We start from the raw sequence: 23,951 nt of genomic DNA, 5'->3' as shown, positions 1-23,951 counted from the left end.
ACCAAGCTTAAGTTTTTTTGTTTTTTTCAAGATTACACAACAACCTTTTTACTTGCCATCACATGTAATTCTTTTCTTTTCTATTATTTATTTTCTTTTAATAAACCCAAAATAATTTTATTTACTAACTTAATTAAATCAAAACAAAATTAAACCTAACATTATTTTCTTTCTCCTCCTTCCTCAACCTTCTATCTTCTTCCTCCCAACCCATTAGAAACCCAACGCTACTGAAGCTCCCCAACACCACCACCACGACACCACCAAACCCCCTCTCACCAAATGTCGCCACTACCACCACCACCTAAACCCCCCCAAACCCTCTTCCACCAACACCAACATCCTTCAACCTTCATCTTCTTCCTCCCAACAAACTAAGAAAGATCGACAATATTGAAAGATTGAAGCCAGCCAGGGGAATAGAAAAGGTTTCAGAGGTAGGGCTTTCGATCGAAATCAAAACTCGCCGGAGAGAGCTCGCTTGCTGCTATATGATTGCTTCGTCAAACTTCCATTTATGACTGTGGTGACTGTCACCAACAGCAACAACTTGAAAATCATGATCCAGCCTGTAAAACTAAAATAGAGGGAAATTATAAATTTGATGCCTGGGTCATCACTGAGAGACGCCTAGGCATGGGCTTTGAACGCCGATCTCCTCATCTGATGGTGAGAAGAAGGACGAATCAAAGCGGTTAGGGCTACTGAAATAAACTCGTTTACCAAACACTTCTAAAAAGTTTTTAAACTAGTCAAATAAGTTTTCAACTAATCAAGTAAGTTATAAGCTAGATAAAATGATATGTCAAACATAGTTAAAAAGCATATAGAATTAATTTGACAAATATATTTGTGAGAAAGTATCAATGCTGTTAAGAAAGTTGTACTTAGATCATACATGGACAGAAGAATTTCCCATAAATATTATCAACATTTGCATGAATATTATAAACCTGTGTTGCACGGGTACGGGTACGGTACCCGGTACGGGTACGGTATTGGGTACGCGGTACACGATTTTTTTAAAAACAGGGGTACGGGTACGTTAGATATATGTATATTTTTTTAAATATAATATATGATAAAATATACATAATATTTAAATATAAATAAATTATGCAAAAAAAAGGCAAAACGTCGTCGTTTTGAGTTAGGAAAAAAAAATATAAAAGCCAAAACGACGTCGTTTTGAGCCAGGAAAAAAAAAGGCAAAACGTCGTCGTTTTGAGCCCAGGAATCTTTTTTTTTTTGGAACGGGTAGGTACCGGGTACGTACTCACAGCGTATGCGTACCGGGTACGTACCCGGTACGGGTACGCGGCCAAAACAGCCGTACCCATGCAACAGAGTTATAAACTTAACTAAAACAAATAAGACCCATTTAAAAGAGCTTATTTTGAGCCTATTTTTTTAGCATAAACATTTATGTAAATGTTTGGAAGAGTTCATGTAAATAGCTTATAGCTTATTTATAAGTAATTTTGAATTTATTTTCAAAGTTGTTAAGTTTAGCATATGAATAAGAAACTTATAAGTTATAACCTATTTTAAGCTTATTTCAATAACTTTCTCAAAATAGCTTATGAATAAACGCTTATGCAATAAGTGCTTATTACCAATAAGCGTTTTAATTATTAAGTTGTTATCCAAAATACACTCTAAATAACAAAAACATGATTCTAAGAATGGGATAAACTCTACATACCAAACACCTGCTTAAAGCAATTAACATCTTGGCACATTCAAGAGGAGGATTAGAAAGAATTCCCACCTAGATTATGTTTGATTCACTTTTCAGCATACAAGGATGAAGTAAACATCTCTAAGGCAACAGATAGCACCAAATTTGAACATACAAGTTACACTAACTTCCACAGCCAATCAGAATTCGCAAAACTAAGTGCATGTTTGGAAATCGTACAACTGATATTAGAGCCAAAATCAAAATTCAGAAGAAGCTTCTCTAAGTAGCTTCTAGGTACCAGAATTGGTTCTGATGAAAAAGAAGCTATAATTCAAACATACTATTAATTTTGTTAACAGAATCAATACTCACCACCCAAAAAAATCCCATATACAGAGTTTCCAATAGATAAGGCAAATGCCAAGCTGTTGGTTCTTAAAGTTCTCCCACCAGGCCCTTCGAGTTTCTTTCACGGTGTGTTTCTGTTACATTGTGTGACATGTTGCTAGAGTCAAATCAATCATCATTCATATGTACATTGATGAGATCGAAAAGTGCCGTTTGATAGAAATTCAACAATGGCTTTCTCGAGACGTTGAGAGCCTGTGCCAGGTCTCAAGATCTTAGCATCACCCCATGTTAAACATGTGCTGTTTCCAGGCTCACCTAAGCACCATCCACCAGGAACAACAGATCTAGGACTTCGGCCCAAGATTTTTAGGTCGATGAGATCAAGCACAGGATCATCTGGCTGGAACTTCTGAGCAAAGGCAGCTCCGCTGCGAATCATGTCATCAAAATCAGTGGAATTGAGTGGCCGAAGATAGTTTCTGCGGGTTTCATAAATAGCATGTAATAAGTTATGATTCATCACTGTCCTGTTGAACTGGCGCGAGTTGCAGATAACTGTAGGGAAGTAGCTGGACAGTGAAGAAGGAGTGTTTGCAAAATACATCAGTAGAGTCCTTGGGAGGTTGTCTGTTCCCAAGATGCAGAACTCCATGAAACTGCGAGTTAAGATAAAAAAAGATGAACCTGCACAAGAAAATATTAAGTAAGATATATTTAAATTTTTCCATTGACAGGAAAAGAAATTTTATTGGTGAGAATAGAGGCAAGTAAAAACAGAGCATATTAAATATCATCCGAAACAGAGAAAATAGAACAAAAAAGTAACATAAAGAAAAACTCAATAATGCAACAAGGCTGCCACGTCTTTTGGCATATCCAAAATAGTAACTCCTTTAAAGTAATCACAAGCAAAACATTTAGAAGCAAAAACATAATGTATACCCTAATATGCATGATAGGTATTTTGCGTGAGCATAGACTGCCTATAAAACTGAAGGGGAAGCCTTATTAAACCACTGTTAGACCCTCCAAACAAAGATGAAGGTCTCATAAATGACGATGTTGCAATAGATGAGTGGGCATGTCAGGATAGATATGATTAGGAATGGGAGCTTCAGGAAGCTGGTCAGAGTGGTTCCTGTAGAGGAAATTTTTTGAGAAACTGCACAACAAGGCAATTACAGACAATGTCACTCAAAGATGGTAGAGTTACTAAAAACAACTTAGTTGGACCCCATTATGAAGAATAAAGGGTACATGCAGGCCCTGTGAATCTCTGTCACAGTTATGAATACAATGGGAATGATAAGAACTGATTGGAATTACTGAATAAAAATATACACGCAGTGGTTTTCGAGAGCCAGCCTCTCCTAGTTCTGGAATTCGAGAGCCAGTTCTCTCCCTACTAAATCACTTCTGAATTTCTGAATGTCTAAACTAACAGCCACAACTCCTATTTAATAACCACCCCTTGGCAGTTTTGATAGAACATAACTAACATAAACTGATGTAAATAACTAATAATAACTAACCCAATAACTACCCCAACAGCTTCTGATCCACTAACTTCTCTTAACTGCAGTAGACATGGACCCATGGGGGGTTTTCCCTATCAGGGAAACAATAATCCAGGTTGCCAACTCCTCTTTGTGGGAATAAGGCTTTGTTGTAGTTGTACAGTATTTGTTTAGATTTTAAAGAGTATGATAGTTAAATTTGGATTTAATGGTAGTACAATGATAAAATAGCTATATGTGGCTATCTGCCATGTGTTTAAAAACCATTAAAAGCAACTATTGCAAGTTAAAAGCTTTAGCTACTACTATTATGTGCAACTTTCTTGTTTACTGTTTAGTGCAACTTATCCATTTGCTACTGAATCAACTAAATATTTATGACTATTGATGCTGCTTATATAATGAACTAAGCCTAAAACTTTCTTAGCAATGCAGTCCAGAAATCTCAGCGAAGGTGCAGAACAAATTCAAACCCTTATTTAGTATTTGACCGCCCCATTAATTACCTTCCAATTTAAAATCTAGTTAACTATAGATATGCCGATTTGCCATACATGGTCCAATGCCTCAAGTAACCAGATTTTCCTAAGCAAATTACCAAAGACATTAGTTCATATGGTGAAAATAGCTGCACGTAAATTGCCTTTAGTAACTACGTAACTTGAAAGGATTTGCAGCAGTACTCTATCTCGTGGTATCAAAACACCCCATAGCATCCATGACATCCTAGGGCACTAAGGAACATCTGAATGAAGTCTCGGGCTCTCAGCAATTTCAGGCCTTCAAAACTAATGCCAACTAGATGCACCACAAACAAGTCCTTTGTTCTGAGTAAATTCAAAACCTAAGAATGGAAAATAGTTCATCCAACTAAGGTTCTCTCACTTGTCTTGGGTCAACAATGTTATCAAAACTAAAATATCTTCAGCTACAAACAGATAAATTGATGTCTTTATCCTTTATTAAAACCAAACTTCAAATAAATCCATTCAAATTTCAAAGCAAGGTCTTTCCTTTAATGATTTCTCTTCAGGTTTTCTTCAGTCACTCTGCCTCTTTTAATTGGACGTTTTCAATCTGATCCACATTTCTGAGTGGAGCCTCTGTTGGTATACTCCTCACATGTCCAGCCCACCTTACGTAAATTGCTGCCATCATCTCCGCATTATACGCTACTCCAATTGTATCCTAAAATCATTCTATCTTGACCTTATCATTGTTTTCTATGAATGCCCCGTCATCTACCACAACACTATCATCACAGCTAGACCTATTTTTCACTCTCTAATCAAATAAACCACAAAACCAAAACTCTGCACAGACTAGATACATACAAGTAAAGTCATGCATACCTGTAAACAAACGGTAAGCACTGGGGAGTTCCCTCTTCTGTGTAGCATAAAACATTTCAGTCCCTTCAGAAAGATATAGACCAGGATCAACAATAATGGGTTTCAACTTCCTCAACCTAAAGCATCATCACAAGATATGGAAATAAGTATCATCTCCATAGTCCATACATACAACTTTAACACCCTGATTCCCTATGCAAAACCTTAATGACTATTAAAAAAACAGGAATATTAGCTTACTCTTTCCATCCAATATAGCTTGAATGGTTCACAAAGTTCATATCTTTAGGCAGAAATGACATAATGTGGAGAAGATCTGGCACACCCAGAAAAGATTCAGCATAAAAAACACATTCAGATACACATAATTGAAAGGTGAAACCAAAAAAAGAAAGAAATGGAAGCAAAAATTGACCATACCATACCATCTTGGGTAACGAGAGGGTAAGCATCAGCACTGAGAGTAACAAACCAATCCCATTTGAGGGACAACCGAAGCAGAATGGAAGCAGCATGAAGGGTGAAGGAAACGGGTGAAGAGCCTTTCGGGTATGCAAAATCGGGTTTTCCCATGACATGGACATTCTGGGCAGCTTTGAAAATGGGGTTGGACTGAACAGTGAGGGCCAGCTTTTCACGATCGGTGTGAGGAGCAGAAGGGTCGAGGTGGAGGAGGTAGTGGTTCAATGGGTGGTAGACGGCGGAGAGTAACCGGAGGATCCGACCCGAATCGCCTTGTGACCCGGAAATGAGGTAGGCGATGGAGGGAGGAGGAGGGGTGGCTTTGTCCTGGTCGTAGATGATGCGGTGGGTCGGGTGGAGAAACGGGTCGGGTTGGGAATGTGGGGAAGATGATGAAGAAGAGGAGGAGGAGAGAGAGAGGATGAAAGTGAGGGAGAGAAGGGAGATGACAAGGAAGGTGTAAAGGAGGAGGAGGATGGGTTTTGGTTTTGAATCTCTGAGATTGAAACTTGAAAGTGAAGGCCAATGGTTTGGTGGTGGTGGTGGTGGTGAATCTGGATTTTGCATTTTGGATGCTTCCCTCTGATTTCTGCTTTCTTCTCTAGTAGAATCTCATGGCACTACCTATGGTGTCTGGTGGGTTTGTTTTCCATGTGTCTCTCTTCTTGTCCTTTTGGATTTTTTTTTTATTTGTTTACTTTTATCCAATGAAGAAAATTTGTGCTTTTTCATATATTCTCACCTCCGGTAGTCATAAGACTAATTCTCGAGACTCTAAAATTACGTAAAGTGGGTATGCATTTTCCAACAAATGGTTCTTTATACTTTCAATGATCGAATTGTGGGTTATAATGCTTAAAAAATTTAACTATATATCAATTGTGTTATGTTAGTTATTCAATGAAGAAATAATTAAGAATTAATGTTTTGTTCACCACCAAACACACCTCCATTTAGGAGATATATGGAAGATAAGAGACAAATTAAAGATATAATAGATGAGTTGATAAGAATAGAAGAGAGAAATAAGAAGAGAAGACCATGAAAATGAAATGAAGAAAAAATAAAATAGGAATAAATCATTAATCAAGAATAATTGCTCCCTCCAAAAACAGTTTTGTTTATGGCCATGCAAGTAGTTTTAAGAGTTTATTAATTGATGTATAATTTGATAAAAACACTTATTTAAAATTGATTTATACTATTAAATAGAGATAACGATAATCATTGGTTAAGGAATTGATGAGAATTATAATAGGTGAAAATATAAGGTTATAAATGAGAGATAATATCAAAGGAGAATATATATTGAATAATATGAGATAAATAGTTTTAAATTTCTGAAAAAAAAATCATTTTTCAAAAATAGGTGAAAGTAAAAACGACACATTTTGGAGAGGGGGAATAGACACATGATTAGATATGATATATAATGTAATGCGATGAGATAAAATAATAAAATATTATGGTATCTATACGATGTTAAGACTATTTTGGAAAAAGTTTTGTTCATATCCCATTTTTAATGTAAATGAAGCGAAGAAAAGCGATAAAAATAAAAGATGAGATGTGGTTTTTCTGTAAGCAAAATAAATTAATAGAGAGCACTAGAAGTGTCTCAACCCGCTCCAAAAAACTTAACAACTCGTTGAGTTAAGTTATTCAGTCAATAAAATCAAGTAGTCATACTAAAAGAAATACACCAAGTGAATTAACACACACCCTAGAAAATCATATAGAAGCAATTTTATATATTCAACAAGTGTGTATCAACCATGTATCGATTGAGGAAATTTAGCTAATTGCATGTTAATTATTTGATTTTGACTATATGATATGACAGATAATTTTATTTAGCTGAGTTACAAGGTGCTAATTGAAATAATTGTTAACTGACGAATTGATTAATAATCAGTTCTCAGCCAAAAAATTGATTGCCAATCAATTTTTAGCTGATGGATCGACTGTCAACCAGTCGTTAGCTGATGGATTGGTTGATAGTCATCTAATTTGGACTTTCTGAGTTAGGCAGTTGTCTTTGTTATCTTGGGTCAGCTCTCAACTTATGAACGATGACTAGTCAATTATTTGTCGTTTGAGCGACTGCTAATCAGTTGTTTCGGACTTTTGAATTGGTCAGGTGATTTGAACCGTGAAATGTGGAGAGTTGTTAGCCGAAATTCGTTACTTGAGTAAAATTCCTAGATAAACACGTGTTAAAAGAGATAATGCATTTTTCAATTGATAACAACAAATCTCTACTTTTAAGGAGTGAATATTCTACATATATATTGAGAGTTATACAATAATTAATTAATCTTCAAGTGATATTTTCGTTTAATACTTAAAGAAAAATACAGAATGGACTTACTTGCCACAAATATAGGAGCTTCATGTCAAATGGAGGAAGTGAAGCCAGTTTATCAACTTGGGTAGAGAAACCCACTAGCCGATATGATGGTTTTTGAAGGATGTGATAAGGTGTCATGATCCTAAATGTTCGTTTACGTTCTTAGTGCCTTGAGAACGTGGTAAACTTCATGAAAGGATAATAATTGTTGTAATCAGGTGTGAGTTGTCTCTATAAATAACCGTTTGAGACTCATTAGTGTTTTGGGTAGGTTTAAAACACTATGAAATTGAGTCTTTTGTCATGTAGCATTCTGGGCAGTTTCAAGATCTTTAGTTATTCTTTGTCTTTTATGGTATATTTGTTACAACTTAAGTTTTCACACTACAATCTACTTTGATTTTTTTGTAGGTACGTCTTCTAAGTGGAAAACAGATGTTCTTAAGAAGATTCAAGTTGAATGGTGAATGTAAGAGGAGTAGTTATGAACCTTGTCGACCACCCCATGGTGGGGGTGAAGGGATGGCCCCATGGTAGAAAAAAAACCCATAACTCGTTGGGTTATCCTGCACTTGGAAGAAGAAGTAGAAAAAGGAAGAAATATAGTGATAATTTGATTCTACGTCGCCATACTAAATAGTAGAGTAAAGAAAATAGAATTTATTTCTTCGTCTTTAAAAAAAAGGAGTAATTAACTGAATGAACAAATCCCAATATCGTCTCTCTCAATTCATCGTCTCACATTCAACAGTAGAGAAAAATATTTTATAAATTTCACCTTATAATATAATCCGCTAAAAATGGATCGAAACGAATGGAAGCATTATTAGTGTTCATAATGCCAATATTACCCCTGCACACTTTGATTTGATTGGAATCTCAGAAGGTTTTATTTGAGTTGTTTCATTTCCTCCCCTTTCTCTTTCTTTCCCCACACTTCCTTTCCTCTCATTCTCATTTCACAACCAAACATGTCCTTAGAGGGTTTATGAGCTAGCAAATACCCTGCAGTGCACAAACCGCAATCGGAACAGAAAAGGAAGCGCTCGAACGGCTGCTCCCTTCTCCTTCATCGTCCGGCCGGCGAGTCTCCGGTGGTCCCCGCGACGTGCTCTGTTTCCGGCGACCTGATCCCGCTCCAATCCCTTTCTCCGGCGACCTGGTCTGTCTTTATCTTACCATGAACAGTCTTATTTGCTTTTAATCCTCTGATATTCTGATTGATAGTGATAAATGTCATTGCCCCTTTGCATCATTTCTACTGCCTACTGGTATTGCACTGCTCTGCTATATAAATTCTTGATTGATAATTAGAGGTATATGATGATGTGCAGCACTGATAATTAGAAGTATATGACTTATTAACCTAAAATTTGGATATTTGGTGATTTTATGCATGGGTTTAACTTGTTCTTGTAGCTATTATTGAATGATTGGTTAGTTTTTAATTTTATTAGGATGTGTTCATCATTATTATGAAGTTTTACACTTTTTTTTTTTTTGGCGTGAGGTGAACTCTTACAAGTTTACAATTCGAGTTTGTGTAAACTCTCGAGTTTTGACAACCTTGGTTAAAGACATTCACGCAGCGAATAGGATTAGTTTCATCCTTACTCTTGTAACTTCATAAATTTTGACAACATCCAAACTTGTTGAATTGGAACCAAATTAATGATGGATCAGTTGGTTCTGTTCAGTTTATTTAACACTGGTCCTAAAGACTTCAAATAAGCAGTGATGCACTTTTATTTAGCAACAGGCTTCTTTTAAGGAAAATTGAAGATTTTAGAAAAATCCAATGCGTCAATTGAGTTTAAAGTCAAATATGGATATTTAAAACATTGCTCATAATGATTTATTAGTTAGTTCCGTTAACATTCCTGTGTGTTGAAATTCCTCATTCTTTTCTGAATCTCTTGCAATTGTTGGTTAATCAGAAAGTGAGTCAGACATTGCTAAAGCATCAGTGCCTCTTATATGTAATCAATCATGAAACCTTAGGTGTTTGATGTAATGGTTTTAATAGATTGTGATTGCAAGTTTTCTTCAGTTAGTTTCCCGGTTGACTCTCTTTTTTAGAAGAAGTAGGATGTGGCTTATGTTTAGGTAAGAAATAAGTGCCCCATCTTGATAAGTTAGAAAGTGGATTGTAAGTATATGACTGAAATTATTAATAACAAACTCACTTGTATGGAAATAATTTGGAAGTTACAACTGAAGAAAATTAAAACTGATCATGTCAATACATATATATAATTGAGGATATATTATTTCTTTCTGGTTACTGGTTGAGTTTACTTGCACTTACTTTTTAATATCTTTGGCAGTTCAGTAGTTAACATCATATTTCAATAAAAACTTCCAGCAGATTTGATCTGCAAACCTGGTTAATCTTACCCGGATGAAATGCAAAAGTTAGACTTAGTTAAATCAACAATTGGGAATATTTATTTTTGGAGAAATTTGAGTCAGGTTAGGAAAAAAAGGTTCTTGTTCTGGTCTCGGGTTCATATAAATTAAAATCAACAAACCGGAACTGACCTACAAGATTCAAAAACAAAAATCCCCTGATTCTGATTTGATTTCAACATTTCACTGCAAGACCACCACCACCTCTTATGGTTTCACCCCAACACCCACACACTCCACTCCACCTTGTAACCCTGGTCAGCTACTGCTGTTGTTTTCCCTTCTCCATCAGCTGGCCACAATTCTCAACTATCAACTATTAATTGCCTAAGTTCAGTATAAATAGCTATCTCGTTAAGCTGCTTTTCTCTATTGGTTGGGTTTATTTAGGTCCAACAACGTTGCTGACTTGTGGAATGGAGACATGGACGCAACACGATAACTATAAAATTACCCTGATTCATGTATAACTTAAATTTTATGTGGTTGATTTTGGTTCGATAAAGATTGGGGGCTCCTCATCATGATATAAGCAACATGAGATACAATTTTGAAGAATAAATAATATAATATTAAATACAATTTGTGTCTTGTTCTTGTTCATTTGGTTTGTTTCCTGATATATCCAGCATGCTTTCTTCCCTAGTTGGTCTTCTTTTGTTTATTTACATTGTTCCTATTCAGTCACATGTGGGGTGATGCCAACTTCATTTTTTTTCTACAAACTAGAGTGAGGAAAACTCAAATGACCGTATTGGATGGTGTTTTGCATTGCACTGCGCACACCATTTGCTTGATTATTGGTTTCACTGATGATTTTCTCCCGTTGGTTATTAGGGTAACTCCTATCACTTCCCATGAGGCTCTATGATCAATTTACAGAGATATTAAAGATTCAGAAGTTTCGAAGAATTGTGTCTTATACTGGGTTCTACTGCTTCGCTACGCTTATCAGCTATGCTTATGTTAGCAATACGTGCGTTACTTACTGTTAAAACCTTGTCATTGTGCTCAAACCAGAGTATGGACTTTGTCTATTGGTTCTCATGCTAATCTATTGTGTGTTGATGTGTGATTTTTGTCTTGCAGAACTAGGGCTGGGTACTCTAGAGCTGATCAATTCTATGCATCGTACCCGGCTGGAACTGAGCTTTTAACAGACACTACCAAGGTCTTTGCCATTATATAATCTGGGAACTGCTTATATCTGATATCTTTTTAGTTTTAAATATGATTGTAATGTTTTAAGTTTGTTATTAGTTATACAAAGCTGCTCTTGGAAACTGCTTTGAAGTTGAAGAGTGGGGTCCATTTGAGTTCTGCGTTATGGCAAAACATTTTGAGCGTCAAGGGAAGGCACCATATGCATATCATGCGGTGAGTTATATGTATACATTTGACTCTGCTTTGTCTTTCTCAACCCATTACGTTGAATTTCTTCATATTTTTCTTTATCTTCTATATGTCAAGAATAAGACCTGTTTTTCCATTTGTTATTAATCCCTATGCACACTGCTTTGTGAATTTGTTCTCCAACCTCATGAAAATTTGATGCTTTGAGTTTTAACTTTTAGCAACATGCTAAAGTACGTATGATATATTCCTTTAAAGCTAGAGGTAGTGGTAAATTGCCTACTGTGCTATAAATAGCGTCAACTTTCAATTTTCCAGGGAGGAACTTTTCTGTTATCTAGAAATTGTTAGTGTCGTTTTATCTTGGGTGAGGGTGTGTCGGGATTTGAAATTTGAATTAAGGCAATGGCTCATGTTGTTTGTGTGTGTCTGGTTCAAGGTTTGTAGAATTTCTCCAGAAAAAATGAACTTGGAGTTGGGAGTTGGAACTACGATATTCTCATGCTTGATACAAGTTTTTGAAAAAAATATTACCCGACAGATTAGATATTGATTCCTAGGATATAGCATGCCAAAATGCTACATTGTTTGGTTTGAAAAAACATTTTCTGAATTCATTTATTGTTTTTCTCTTTCAATTATCAAAATACCACCTTGTTTTATTCCGTTTCCTATTTTCAAATATTTATACAAAACTGCAAATTGATTTTGCTTTTCCTACACTAATATTTGAAAAAAAAAAGCAAAATGAAATTATGGTGGCATTGTATAATGAAAAGTGGAAACAAGAAATGAAATCAGAAAACATTGTCGCAAACCAAACTGTCCTAACTTTCCTATAGAAATGGAAGTTATTTTTGAAACACATGCAACTATAACTTCCACCCCGATTTCCTTCTACCAAATTCTGTTTTGTTTTGTTTTGTTTATTTTTTCTTGAATTAGAGGAATTTTTGAAGTTTTAAATGTAATCATATACCTTAAACAAATCCCACTTAGTTTCTTATTTTCATTTTCATCTAGCAGAAAATAAAAGGGGCTCTTTCTGTAATGGAGGCGGTAATAACTGGTTTTTACCTTGTCCATTTACGCTATCATCCAAACATAGGCATTGATTAAAACAAAAGACAAAGCAAAAAAAAAAAAAAAGAATGCTTTTGGGACCTGGTTATCTTTGAGGGGTCAAATTCAAAGAAAGCATAATGTTAGAAACATCAGTCAGGTGTGCTTATGATTGGAGCTCTTATTTCTAGAAATATATTTGCCTTTGTTTGTTAGGAGTTTTTTTTTCTGTTCTTTTCCAACTAACAAAAAACAGCTATGGCAGATGCGATGTTAATATTTTTCTTTTTACTTGTTCTTGCTGGAAGCTAAATCGATTCATTGACTTGATCAAACTCAAGCTGTGTACTTTTTGCCATTTTTTTTTTATTTTGAAAAAATCTTTTAACCATAATTTGAACCATGCTTTTGTTGAATTTTAATACATTGGTTCTATTTATTTTGGGTCTTAGAAATTATGAAAGCAGTTGTAATGATGTCGACAATATGTCCAAAGGAAAAAAGACTTTTAACCCTTTTTACAAAGCTAGTATGTGACATGATGTCTCGAAATCAAGTCATGTTTGGATTTGAGTTGGACACTTTAAAGCATGTTAGCGGAGAAACTCCATATTCTAGCTTATACATTAACTTGATTTTGAGGTTAAACGTGGATTCCAAACGTGCAATCAAATATGATGTTACATGAGCATTAAATGTTGGATGTTACACCATCATATTTTGTTATAACTACGATGTCTTGTACTTTTTACAGCAATACATGGCGCATCTCCTTTCTCATGGACAAATTGATGGAAGTGGTTAATGAATAAATGGAAATTCTCGTTGTATTTGAAGACTTGTAAGGCCAAATGGGGGGGAGATTGAGGTTTGAGTACTTGTATGATGAGAGGCTGTGATTCACTGCATCTGATATGAGTAATGCTGTCATTTTATATTTTGGTTGAGTTGTTTATAAACCATATACATACGGGAAACGAAACAAATCCGTTGGCCAATTACTCAGATTATGGATTAGTTATGTTTCTATTCCAATTATCTGTATGTTAATTTGACTATGGTCCAACTATCAATTTATTTGAGCCAATCAAATCATAACCTTTAATTTTTTTGAGCAATCAAATGATACTTGGAAGTATGGGTGATATGAATCTCAGCATCGCTCAATTTATATCCTGTTATGGCCAACTGTATGTAACATACCTATGAAGTGTTTTGTTTTTGTTTTGTGCTGCTATAGTAATAGTTGTAGGAGGATGGACACTTTGTAGCAGCATTTCCTAAACAAGTAAAATTAATCATTTCAAACTTGAATGTTGTTTCTTTTGCAATACACACATTATAGACACAAAGACATGGATATTGACACTCTGCTATGTACAAAAGAAAAGAATATTGCACAATTTTTTTTACAATAACTAGAACAAAAACAATTTCAAATAATGAAATCTAATTAACATAGTAAAGTAAAGTGGTAGATCTTTTTTTGTGTGACAGTAGTTATAACTCAGAGATCAAAGAGCAGAGGTAAATGGCACAGTTGTTTCTGGTAACCACATGGAGCCAGTAAGAAGTCCATTAACGGTGAACCGTGATGCTTCAGCTGGGCTTGTTATCACATGAAACCCAGGCCATTGCACTCTGTTTGTCACGGATGAACCAGGCCCAGAGTTCTCATACTCTCCATAAAACAAAGTGTCAAGAGCAAAATCAGTATCATCCCATGAAGACCATCCCAACGGGTGTCCATGAAAGTTTGCTTGCCCATCTAATGGTTTTCTTGCAATTCTGAAAAACTACTGCGGCGTTGCCAAAGATGAAGTCGTAGATATGGCATTGTCTGTAAAATTGGCGTTGATCTCATCACCAAGAACCGCAACCATGCGTCGTGTGTTACCATTTTTCTCCTTTACTCTTGCTGGGTCTGGACTTTTGTTTGAGTCGTTTTATGTAATCATTCAAGTGAGAAATCCATGGACGCACGAGCTATGGTCGAATCGGTTTGAAATCGTAGTTGGGGATGATATCGTAACTCTGCTTATGTTCCCTCCCTTTCTTCGTTGGCTGCCTTCTCAATTATCTGTTGTCCTCTCCTTTTTCATTTTCTCTTCTCTAACAATTGATTATTTTCAAATTTGTTGAGCTAACAGTGCAAGTGATTAGAAATAAGTAGAAACCAGTCAGCATTTTTTAATTCATTCTGATTGCTACACTACATGATCAATGTTATTATGTTTGAAAGTTAATATGAGTATGTATCTTTTGTTCTACAATATTGATGCGTAAATTATGTGGGTCCTGATAAATGATATTCAATTTAGCTAAGATTTTTTGTGGACCAAACTCAGAATCACAGCCAAAAGTGATAGAAACAACAGTAAAACAACATATAAAAAAGCGCACAATAGAATTTTTAGATTCATGATTTGGTACTTTTCATACTAACTTACAATTTTTAGAGACAAGAGTGGATTATAAATGTTTAAGAGGGCTACACAGTTTTGTTGTCTTTGATTTATTTTTCCCCCTGATTAAACTGTATTAGCAGTTTATTTCATGTGTTTCGAAAAAATCCAGTTATATAATTGGTTTGCTTTGTTTATGTATTTTATATTTTATCTTAGAAGAAGATGAACATGAAAGTTGTGAAAACTGGCACAATAGGTGTGGGTATTCTGCACAATTAGTATTTCCTGCCTATTAAATGACCCTTTAGTTGAATTTGTTTTTATTACTTCCTAGGCCTGCCTTAGTTAGCTTTGCACCATTGACTTGGATCTACAGTGGTAGTTGATTTTCCTCTGTGCAATTTGTGATTCTGGGGTTAGAGATTTTATTATTCTCCCCTCTTTTTGCTCACATGGGTGATTTTTATTGTGCTTACTTATACTCTTCACTCATATAGTTTTAATTTGCCTGGAATGATGCATCAGAATTTGCTAACATAGAGTCATAGTAGTTATCCTAATATGCAAGGCCAGTAAATACAAGTTATCCTCTAGATGTTTCCTTTAGAATCACAAGGCAGACATAAATTCCCATGATGCAAGAAGGATATAATCCTTATCAGAAATATCATGTATGCTCATGGACTAACCACACATTGTTATCTTATGCATGAAGATCCTTAATCAATTTTGTGCATGGATTCTGAAGTGTCTGGTGACACTTATGTGGACTATATACCTAATTTTGTTGTGCAAATGAAATTCTTTTGTAGTCATATTAAATGCTTGATTCTGCTTTAAGTTTTGCTCTTAGGCATTTAACTGCTAAAAGTTGTCTTTCCCCTCTGTTGCTCAATTGGATCTGGAACTACATTGATCATTTTTTTGTGTTATTGCCATTTATTAGTAAAATTCCATTAAATTTGTGATTCTTTAACACTAAAGGTATTGTCATTTAAAAACCCTTTGGGCAGATTGCTAAGTTGGATGCTCAAAGTTGAATCGCCATCTTCCATCCTTTAAGAACGGTACTTTTTTTTTGCCTTCTTTCATCTTTTGAATTCCCCATTCTGATTTCCCCTCATCTCTTCTGCAGATTAAAATCAAATGGGTTTTAAGAGTCAATTAAACTATGTCGAATAGCATCATTTTTTTTTTCTTTTGATTTCACATTGCAGGACTATGGTTTTCTTTTTATTCTCGAATACTGAAACTAGGAGTATCTTCAATAAATAAGGACCATAGGCAACCTCAATAATTATTTAATCAGATACATGTTTATAATTTATAATTTTGGTCATTTGTCAGAAGGTCCTAGGGAGTCTCTCGGAAGTGATTGTAGGGGTCGTTGCTCACTTGATGTCTGGGTCTCAAAACCCTTTCCAAATCAAAGATGACATGGGACCTTTGGACCTTTGGAAGCGATTCAATCTGTGGAGGGGGCGATTGAGATTGATCATATAGTAGCAGAGATGAGGGCAGGAGAGATTGATTGCTCTATTCTAAAGGCCCTCATTTCTTTTAGTTTTTGGTCTCTATTCTGATTCTTCAAATCTATGATGTTTATAATCCTTTAAAATGTGATAGTTTTATGTTCAATTATTTATACCCTTATGTTGACTGATATATTGACTAAGTCTGAGCCACTATAACTTCATGACTTGCTGTCCACACATGAAAAGAAGTGGTGGGCAAGTACAAAAGTGGTGGACGTGTTCAGAAAAATTGCTGAAAGATCGTTAAACTTTTGGTGGACAAGTTTAAGCTTTTGGCATATTCACTTTTTCTTTCGCATATGAAATTTTGTTTGTACTAAGTCTTCATTTCATGTAGTTTAAACTCTTGGCATACTCACTTTTTTTTTCCAAAATATGATACTTTAGAACTAAGAGCTATATTTTGGTAGATTGTTTTTCAGCCACATTCTGATTTGGCAGGTGCCTTGGGGATGAAATATGTGTTTGCTGAGAGTTGGGCTTCAGAATATCTAAATGTCATCTTATCCAAATGGCCAATTAAGAGGTGGATAAGGATGATGATTTCAGGTTCCTTCTTCCTCTCATATTTCCACTGAAAAATTGAGACTTTCCATTTTTTCATCATGAAAGTAATTAGTTAAGATTTTTGTTATAGAAAAAACTACAATAAGAACTGTTTATGTGTTGCAAGAATGTTTTCAAGGCCTCAATAGTTGTGCCCTTGGCAGGAGAATCAGAAAATGACACTGTTTAGATCATCATGAACTGTGGTCATGTATTTACTCTTTATGACATGCTTACCTATGAATTACACTTGCAGTGATACACATAGTTCTCCTTCTTCTTCCTAGGGACTTAGTCATCTTATTGAACCTAATCTGTTCACATTGGAGGAGGATTTTTGTATCATGCTGCAACCGAAAACTAGAGGAGCTTAAGGAGTTTAATGAGGTATGGCACAATATTCAATTTTGCAATGCGTTTTCTTTACCGTGAATATGATTGTTGATTATCTATTTCTTTAATTCATTTTTTACAGATTGCCAGGTTCCGAGTTTATTGTTCGAGTCACAATCAAATTGCCACAATCAATTTTCTGTTGCTAATAGGGTGAAGGCGATCAATTTGTGGATAAAGCATTCTTGGATTTTGGATACGAAGAAGTGAATCTCACCCCTTCTGAAGAGAAAGCAAGATAAGGATCATGAAAGTGTTGGTGACAGTAACAGCCCAAAGAACTTGAAGAGTATCATGATAGTGGAGGGTTGATCTTTTAGAGAAGACTCTTTTCTATGATTTAGATTGAAAAATCATGTTATTTTACTGTAATGGATACCCTTATCAGGCTCTGTTTTTTCCTTGAGTTCTGTTGTGCATTTTCTATCTATAAATGATATATTTCCATTTTCATTTAAAGTTGTTACTTTTTTAATAGTATTATAGAACTCAAGCCGGTTAAGGTATGAAGTCAATCATTCATTGGTTCAATGGGGCTCAATAGAATTTATAATAATTATAATATTTATAAAAGTAAGAAATATTTTCAAAATAAAATTGAAGATTTTTACTTCGCATAAAATTTATATATTTTTGGGTGCATCTATTCTCCATTTTTTAATAAATTTCACAGCAGTGCATTTTTAAATTCACTTGGTTAAATCAATTGTATTCTTTAGCTTTATTCCAAAAGTTCTGAATTAAATTTTAATTAACAGATGAAGAACTTATTCTTAAAACATTTAATTACAAATGAATTCAGCTTTAATATACATGTCCAAGTTGACTGTCAAAAAATATATATATATATATACATGTCCAAGTTATAAATCTTAAATGTTCTTTAATTGGTTCAGTTAAAGTACTTCAAAGTTGAAATGTAGTTTAAAAAAAATCTTTTGTAATGTCATACCAAGATTTTTTTATAGAAAATGTTTATTTTTTGGTTACATTACAGAAAATGTTTAACAATACATTCTCAATTTTATTTTCAATGTAATTATTGCAATTGAAAAAAGGAAATAAAATAATTCAGTGTCTACTTTTATCACAGACATAGTATTTGAACTCCCTTTAATAAACTATTCAATAGATATAAAGAAAACCATCAGCTGAGCATTTAGGAAAACAACAAAAGATTAAAAAAAGCAACTAAAAAACATTTTTTTTAACGGAGAGAAAGCACCACCAGACTACTGGGCAGGGTGTCATTGGCATGCTGGGAGGCCAGCAAAGGCCCATTCCTAGATGGAGAGCCGGGGGATCTCCCCGAGGAGAGTTGCCCACCAATTGAGATTTTACTGACCCCAGGGGGATTCGAACTCTCGACCTTTGGAAGGTGAGAGCTAAATTCGGAATCTAAAGGCAGTTGTGCCAACCTAAGTTGGTGCAACTAAAAAAACACTGTACAGAAGAAGAAAAAAACTAACAAATTTATCATTCCTAATATCTAAACTAAATTTTGTTCCTTTAATCCATAAAATATTTTTTTTAAAAAAACACAGATTTTAAAAAATTTAGAAAAAAAAAAGAAAGTGAATATCGGGTAAAAAGTACTAGTATTCATATAAGTTTCTTGTTCTTTCGAGACTTTTCTTTGTGTATTCTTGCTATGGTACTTTTGGACTCATAGCTCAAAGAGAATATATCTCAATACAATTCGTATGGATTTCGTATGATATGAATCTTCATGATTCATATTTTAAAAATTCTACTATGGTACTTCTGGACACGTAGGCTATGAATCGTTAGGATTCACAAAAAAATAAAATTCAATGGTACTTCTGTACCATAGATAAATGATTCGAAGAAGAAGGAGAAGAAGAAAATAAAGGATTCAAAGAAGAAAAAAAATAAATTATATAAAATTATAACCTTTCATGTAGATGTGATACTTACTGGCTTGATGAATATTGACAGATCATTGAGATGAGAACTATCAAGGTTGTCATACTTACTTGCTTGAAAGAGAAGTGAAAGAACATAAGAATTATGGAGAGACTATCGTGCTGATAACGTGTTGTGAATAAAGTGTAAGCAAGTAAGAGAGAAAGAAGAAGAGAAAATGAGAGACAGAGAAGTAGTCTGATTGTGCTGCTCTGCTAGGTGCAGACTCCCTTGTATTTATAATATTAAGTTTGGAGTGTTGAACAAGTATACATGTGAGCCTGGACATGGACTCCTAATTCTGATGGGCATCCAAATATTCATAACAACGGTAGATTAAAACACATTGTACTTCTTTAAAAAAAAAACAAAATGTTCAAAACACACACATATATATATATATATTTTTATTTTAACAACAAAACATATATATTTAAAACAATGGTTAAGATGTATTTACTCAAAAGATAAAAAAAAAAATAGTGTGACACAATATTTAGATTTACAATTTTACTAAACAAAAGTCACATGTGCAGGGTACGGGTAATTCCACTAGTTTTAGTACTTTTAATAATATAAAAATGGTATTAATAGATTTTTATTAAAATGATAAGCATGTACATGAAAATAAATTAAATAAGCTATAAGCTACCTCAAGTAACTTACTAAAAAAGCTATAAACTACTAAAAAGTAAGCTAATTTATCAAACACTTTAAATGATAATTTTATTAAAAATGTTATAGTTGAATCGAATGCAGCAGTGGTTATTCAATCCATGAACATTGCAGTCAGTCCTCACGAAATAGCTCAAGTCATAGGCGATTGCAAGGCTTTGGCCTCTGTTTTTAATGTAATTTTGATATCACATGTTAGGAGGGGAGCAAAAGAGGTTGCACATGTTTTAGCATCAAAGGCCTCTAGTGTACAATCTCATGTTTGGTAGGATGACCCTCCTAGTTGTGTACCCAATGCTCTGTTCGTAGATGCGGCTTTTTCATCAGAATGAAAGGTGAACTTTTAATAAAAAATAAAAAAATTTCAGAGTTTATTTTGTCTCAAAAATTAAAGATGATTTAAATAAGATAATATTTGATGAGAAAAAATTAAATATAATAATCAAACTATGAGGTATATGTTTCACAAAAATCCTTTCGCATGAGTATAAATAAAATGTGTTTCAAAAAAAAAAGAGTATAAATAAATTGGGTCCTGGTAGTTTTTTTTTTGTGTAACGAAGCAGAAGAGGAAATTTAAAGTTTCTCACATCCAACCCTCCCCCAATTGAACATTTAAACCCTCCACCCTAAACCTCATCACCACTCCATTGCGCAACGCACTCTGCGACCACCCAGCTTACTGCCGGCCGTGCCACCACGCGACCACCGCTGGCTCCGGCGAACTGCGCTTTTTGCTTCTCTTAGGTACCATTCCTGTGCTTTTTATTTCCATTTTTCTACTGTTTTTGCTCCCCTATCCTTCTCCTCTGTTTACACAACCCTCTTTTTCTCTTGAACCCCTAATCTTCTCGTCTCTAACTTGTATCCTCTGGTTTTTTTTTTTTTTTTACCTATTTTCTCCCAAAATCTCTGTTTTGTTTCTCCTTCTTTTTTTAGTGTTTGGTGTTTCTCTGTCACTATGTGATAAGGTAACAAAACCTTCTATGCTGATGCTGTAACTAAGTTTTACTTGTATTAGTATAATTTTAAGAGTATCGGTTACGCTTCAGTATTGCTTGCTCAAAATTTGCCTCTTTTCTTTTACAGTGCATACCTTCTGGGGAGATGACTGACAAGGATATGCTTAAGATTACTAACAAGATTGCTAGCAGGAGCAATGGAATCAAAGTATGTGAAGGACCTGGATAACTCGCAAGGTAGCAGTCAAATGCATCCCGCTCATACATAAAGAAAAGGATGTGCATGAAATACAAGCTTACAAGCAATATGATAGTGGCCCAAACATTCTGCGTTGCCATGATGAAACTGAAGATGAGGATTTTTGTTATGTCATGCTACAAGAGAGGCCAAAGTCCGCGGACCGGCCCGCGAAACCACGGACTAGTGCGGGCCATAGCCCGGAAAATAGAGGACCGCTAAAATGCGGGCCTACGCGAGACGAGTCTACGCGAGGCGGGCTTGTGCGGGGCGGGCCTACGTGGGGCGGGCCACCCGCGTACCCAGCTCTACTGGTGAGTAATAATGTTATCTCCTTTTTTGTTTAACATATATGAACTCTTGTTTTTTTTTTTTAATTATATTCTTTGTAGTTGGTGGTGGCACTCGCGGTTGGAGGCCCTGTGAGCAAATAAATGAAGCATCCGAAACAATAGAACTAGATTTATTTGCACTTGGATTGATAATTTATTTTTGCGTTACCGGGGGAGAGCATGCCTTTGGAGATATCAAAATGCTACATCTTTGTGAAAGGAAAATTGATGACGATATAATGTGAATTAACAGCCACTTAAAACCAGAAGTTAAAAATCTCATCACTTCATTGTTAAACCCTGTCCCGGGAAAAAGGTATGTCATTATTCTCACCCTTGCTCTTTGGTTGTTGTCACTGATGTTTGAAATTAATTTTTTTTTGTCTTTGTCAATAGGCCAGATGCATTATCGCTTCTATCACACCCATTCTTATGGACTCCTCGGAAGAAGTTGGAATTTTTATGCGAGGCTAGTAATAAAATGATGGATTTTGATGAGTCTTCTACTGAAATCACTACTTTTGAGAACAAGAAATCAGATGTTATGGGAGTTCATTCCTCATGGAAAGCTATAATCAGACCTGATCTCTGGAAGTATTGTTGGTAAATCCGCAAGTGTACGAATCCATTCGGTTTTAATTATCGAACCACATGGATTGTGAGTGACTAAATTCAGCTTAAGCCGTGAGTTTGAAGGTTTGTTTTATTGAATCAAAGATATGTCGAAGTAGCAAAGAACAAAAACTCAGAAAAGAACATGCTTTGGGTTCTTGCTCAACTAGTCAATTCAAGTACATCATTCTAAGCACATGTTCTCATGGATCTCTCCTGGATGATATAGCCTAGTTACTCACTTATTGATTCCTCACATAAGCAATTCTCTCATACTAAAAGCTAAGCCCAATTCCTTGTGTACTTAGTCATTTATATGAGGTTTTAGATCATGCAAAATGCGGGCCTACAAACCCCAACCCTTCCTCTATTCCTAGTAGCAAGCATAGAAGGGGTAATCCCAAATCGGTTCCCTAATCTATAACAAACTTCCGTTCTGATTATACAAAAGCAAAAAGCAAGCATGCATACAAGCTTAGATTGATGTTCAGAAAATGGGATTCAAGGAAAGAAGAAGAACATGTGGGAAAGAACTTAAGATTATAACTTAAAGATGAAAAGTCTTACATGAAAACCAAAGCATAAGAAGTGAGATTAGCCAAGCATGGCTAAGAACCTAAATTACAAGCTTGGAAGACCTCTCTCACTCTCTTAGATGATCCTCTACCTCTGAATTTTACAAAGTATTAAAAGATACAAGAGAAAATGACTACAATCCTATTTATAGGCAAAAATCACGAGTCTGAGCTGTTCCTAGCGCTCAGGCGCCAATTCAGAGCGCCTTAGCGCCAATTCCATGCTGAAACTGAGCCTCTAGAAGGTAATTGGCGCCTAGGCGCTCAACAGGAGCGCTCAGGCGCCAATTACTCTCTAGCATGATGTGCACAACGATCCAATTGGCGCTCAGGCGCTCAACACGAGCGCCTGAGCGCTCTCGACATGCTAGAAAGCCTCTTGACCTTCTTCTTAACTCCCCTTTAAGTCTTCTTCAATTTTCCAAGCCTTTTGACCTTTTTTCTTCAGCAGTTTCAGACCTGATTACTTAGGAACAAAGCAAGGAAATATATCTAGGAACTCCAAGAGATTATTAGCACAAAAGACCCCTCAAATAAAATAGGAAAATTATGCAAGTCCTAAACTTACTTAAAATGCAAGAAAAATCCCTATAAGACTATGAAATTACCAAAACAAAGTAAAAACACAAAGAAAGGCAAAAATGCATGAGAATGCATGAAACACTACATGAGACACAAGGAAAAGACTCAAAACCTACAAAGAAATGACCCTAAAAACACTACTAAATCCGGGTCATCAAGTACCACGTGCAAAATGGTCGTAATTATAATCCTTTGAAGCTAAGATCGTTACTTAGGCTTGTGAGGAACTCGGTTCAACACCTTGAAGAAGTTAAGGTATTTTTTTTACTATATTTTTATTTTTTTAAATGAATTTGATAGGGCCTAATTTTATATTATTAATTTTTTTGTTGATTAGGGACTGATTGGATCGACGCGGTTTGAAGTGTATCAATACTTTGCCTCTAGATTTCCGATGCTCATACTTAAACCCTCCACCCTAAACCTCATCACCACTCCATTGCGCAACGCACTCTGCGACCACCCAGCTTACTGCCGGCCGTGCCACCACGCGTCCACCGCTGGCTCCGGTGAACTGCGCATTTTGCTTCTCTTAGGTACCATTCCTGTGCTTTTTATTTCCATTTTTCTACTGTTTTTGCTCCCCTATCCTTCTCCTCTGTTTACACAACCCTCTTTTTCTCTTGA

The 23,951-nt window shown here is 35.3% G+C and overlaps 3 protein-coding genes across 4 annotated transcripts; 2 read left to right on the top strand and 1 right to left on the bottom strand.

Annotated features, from left to right (window-relative positions):
• Nucleotides 1-1,754: 1,754 nt before the first annotated feature.
• LOC130723859 (beta-glucuronosyltransferase GlcAT14A) lies at nucleotides 1,755-6,025 on the bottom strand. The gene is made up of 4 exons (XM_057575003.1): nucleotides 5,330-6,025; nucleotides 5,145-5,220; nucleotides 4,905-5,020; nucleotides 1,755-2,719 (listed from the first exon to the last, which is right to left on the bottom strand). The coding sequence occupies exons 1-4, from the start codon at nucleotides 5,931-5,933 to the stop codon at nucleotides 2,208-2,210; spliced, it is 1,308 nt and encodes a 435-aa protein (XP_057430986.1). The 5' UTR covers nucleotides 5,934-6,025; the 3' UTR covers nucleotides 1,755-2,207.
• A 2,591-nt stretch (nucleotides 6,026-8,616) lies between these two features.
• LOC130724674 (uncharacterized) lies at nucleotides 8,617-13,645 on the top strand. The gene is made up of 5 exons (XM_057575953.1): nucleotides 8,617-8,878; nucleotides 10,963-11,101; nucleotides 11,215-11,296; nucleotides 11,386-11,502; nucleotides 13,295-13,645. Exons 2-5 carry the CDS (start codon nucleotides 10,983-10,985, stop codon nucleotides 13,343-13,345), a joined length of 369 nt encoding a protein of 122 aa, XP_057431936.1. The 5' UTR covers nucleotides 8,617-8,878; nucleotides 10,963-10,982; the 3' UTR covers nucleotides 13,346-13,645.
• Nucleotides 13,646-13,978: 333 nt separating this feature from the next.
• On the top strand, nucleotides 13,979-17,862 carry LOC130722301 (uncharacterized). 2 transcript variants are annotated; one of them, XR_009013869.1, is made up of 3 exons: nucleotides 13,979-16,015; nucleotides 16,925-17,416; nucleotides 17,505-17,862. XR_009013869.1 is itself a non-coding variant. In XM_057572991.1 (3 exons), the coding sequence occupies exons 1-3, from the start codon at nucleotides 16,936-16,938 to the stop codon at nucleotides 17,577-17,579; spliced, it is 303 nt and encodes a 100-aa protein (XP_057428974.1). In that variant the 5' UTR covers nucleotides 16,038-16,935; the 3' UTR covers nucleotides 17,580-17,862. The 2 variants fall into 2 exon arrangements, 1 of the variants encoding a protein (XP_057428974.1); XM_057572991.1 differs by lacking the exon at nucleotides 13,979-16,015 and having other exon boundaries at nucleotides 16,038-17,032; nucleotides 17,286-17,416.
• Nucleotides 17,863-23,951: the final 6,089 nt, after the last annotated feature.

The sequence above is a fragment of the Lotus japonicus genome, chromosome 6 (genome assembly GCF_012489685.1).
Source record: "Lotus japonicus ecotype B-129 chromosome 6, LjGifu_v1.2".
In the NCBI taxonomy this organism is placed as follows: domain Eukaryota; kingdom Viridiplantae; phylum Streptophyta; class Magnoliopsida; order Fabales; family Fabaceae; genus Lotus; species Lotus japonicus.
Note: the sequence above shows the minus strand (reverse complement) of the source record. Positions and strands in the feature narration are given on the sequence as shown.

What these genes read in the sequence shown, in the direction of transcription:
- LOC130723859 (XM_057575003.1), bottom strand. Translation starts at nt 5,933, where the DNA reads ATGCAAAATCCAGATTCACCACCACCACCACCACCAAACCATTGGCCT. An exon ending in AGCTATATTGGATGGAAAGA is followed by an intron (nt 5,021 to 5,144) that starts GTAAGCTAATAT and finishes ATGATGCTTTAG; the next exon opens with GTTGAGGAAGTTGAAACCCA. An exon ending in TGCTTACCGTTTGTTTACAG is followed by an intron (nt 2,720 to 4,904) that starts GTATGCATGACT and finishes TTTCTTGTGCAG; the next exon opens with GTTCATCTTTTTTTATCTTA.
- LOC130724674 (XM_057575953.1), top strand. Translation starts at nt 10,983, where the DNA reads ATGAGGCTCTATGATCAATTTACAGAGATATTAAAGATTCAGAAGTTT. An exon ending in TATGCTTATGTTAGCAATAC is followed by an intron (nt 11,102 to 11,214) that starts GTGCGTTACTTA and finishes TTTGTCTTGCAG; the next exon opens with AACTAGGGCTGGGTACTCTA. An exon ending in TTTTAACAGACACTACCAAG is followed by an intron (nt 11,297 to 11,385) that starts GTCTTTGCCATT and finishes GTTTGTTATTAG; the next exon opens with TTATACAAAGCTGCTCTTGG.
- LOC130722301 (XM_057572991.1), top strand. Translation starts at nt 16,936, where the DNA reads ATGAAATATGTGTTTGCTGAGAGTTGGGCTTCAGAATATCTAAATGTC. An exon ending in GATAAGGATGATGATTTCAG is followed by an intron (nt 17,033 to 17,285) that starts GTTCCTTCTTCC and finishes TTACACTTGCAG; the next exon opens with TGATACACATAGTTCTCCTT. An exon ending in AGCTTAAGGAGTTTAATGAG is followed by an intron (nt 17,417 to 17,504) that starts GTATGGCACAAT and finishes CATTTTTTACAG; the next exon opens with ATTGCCAGGTTCCGAGTTTA.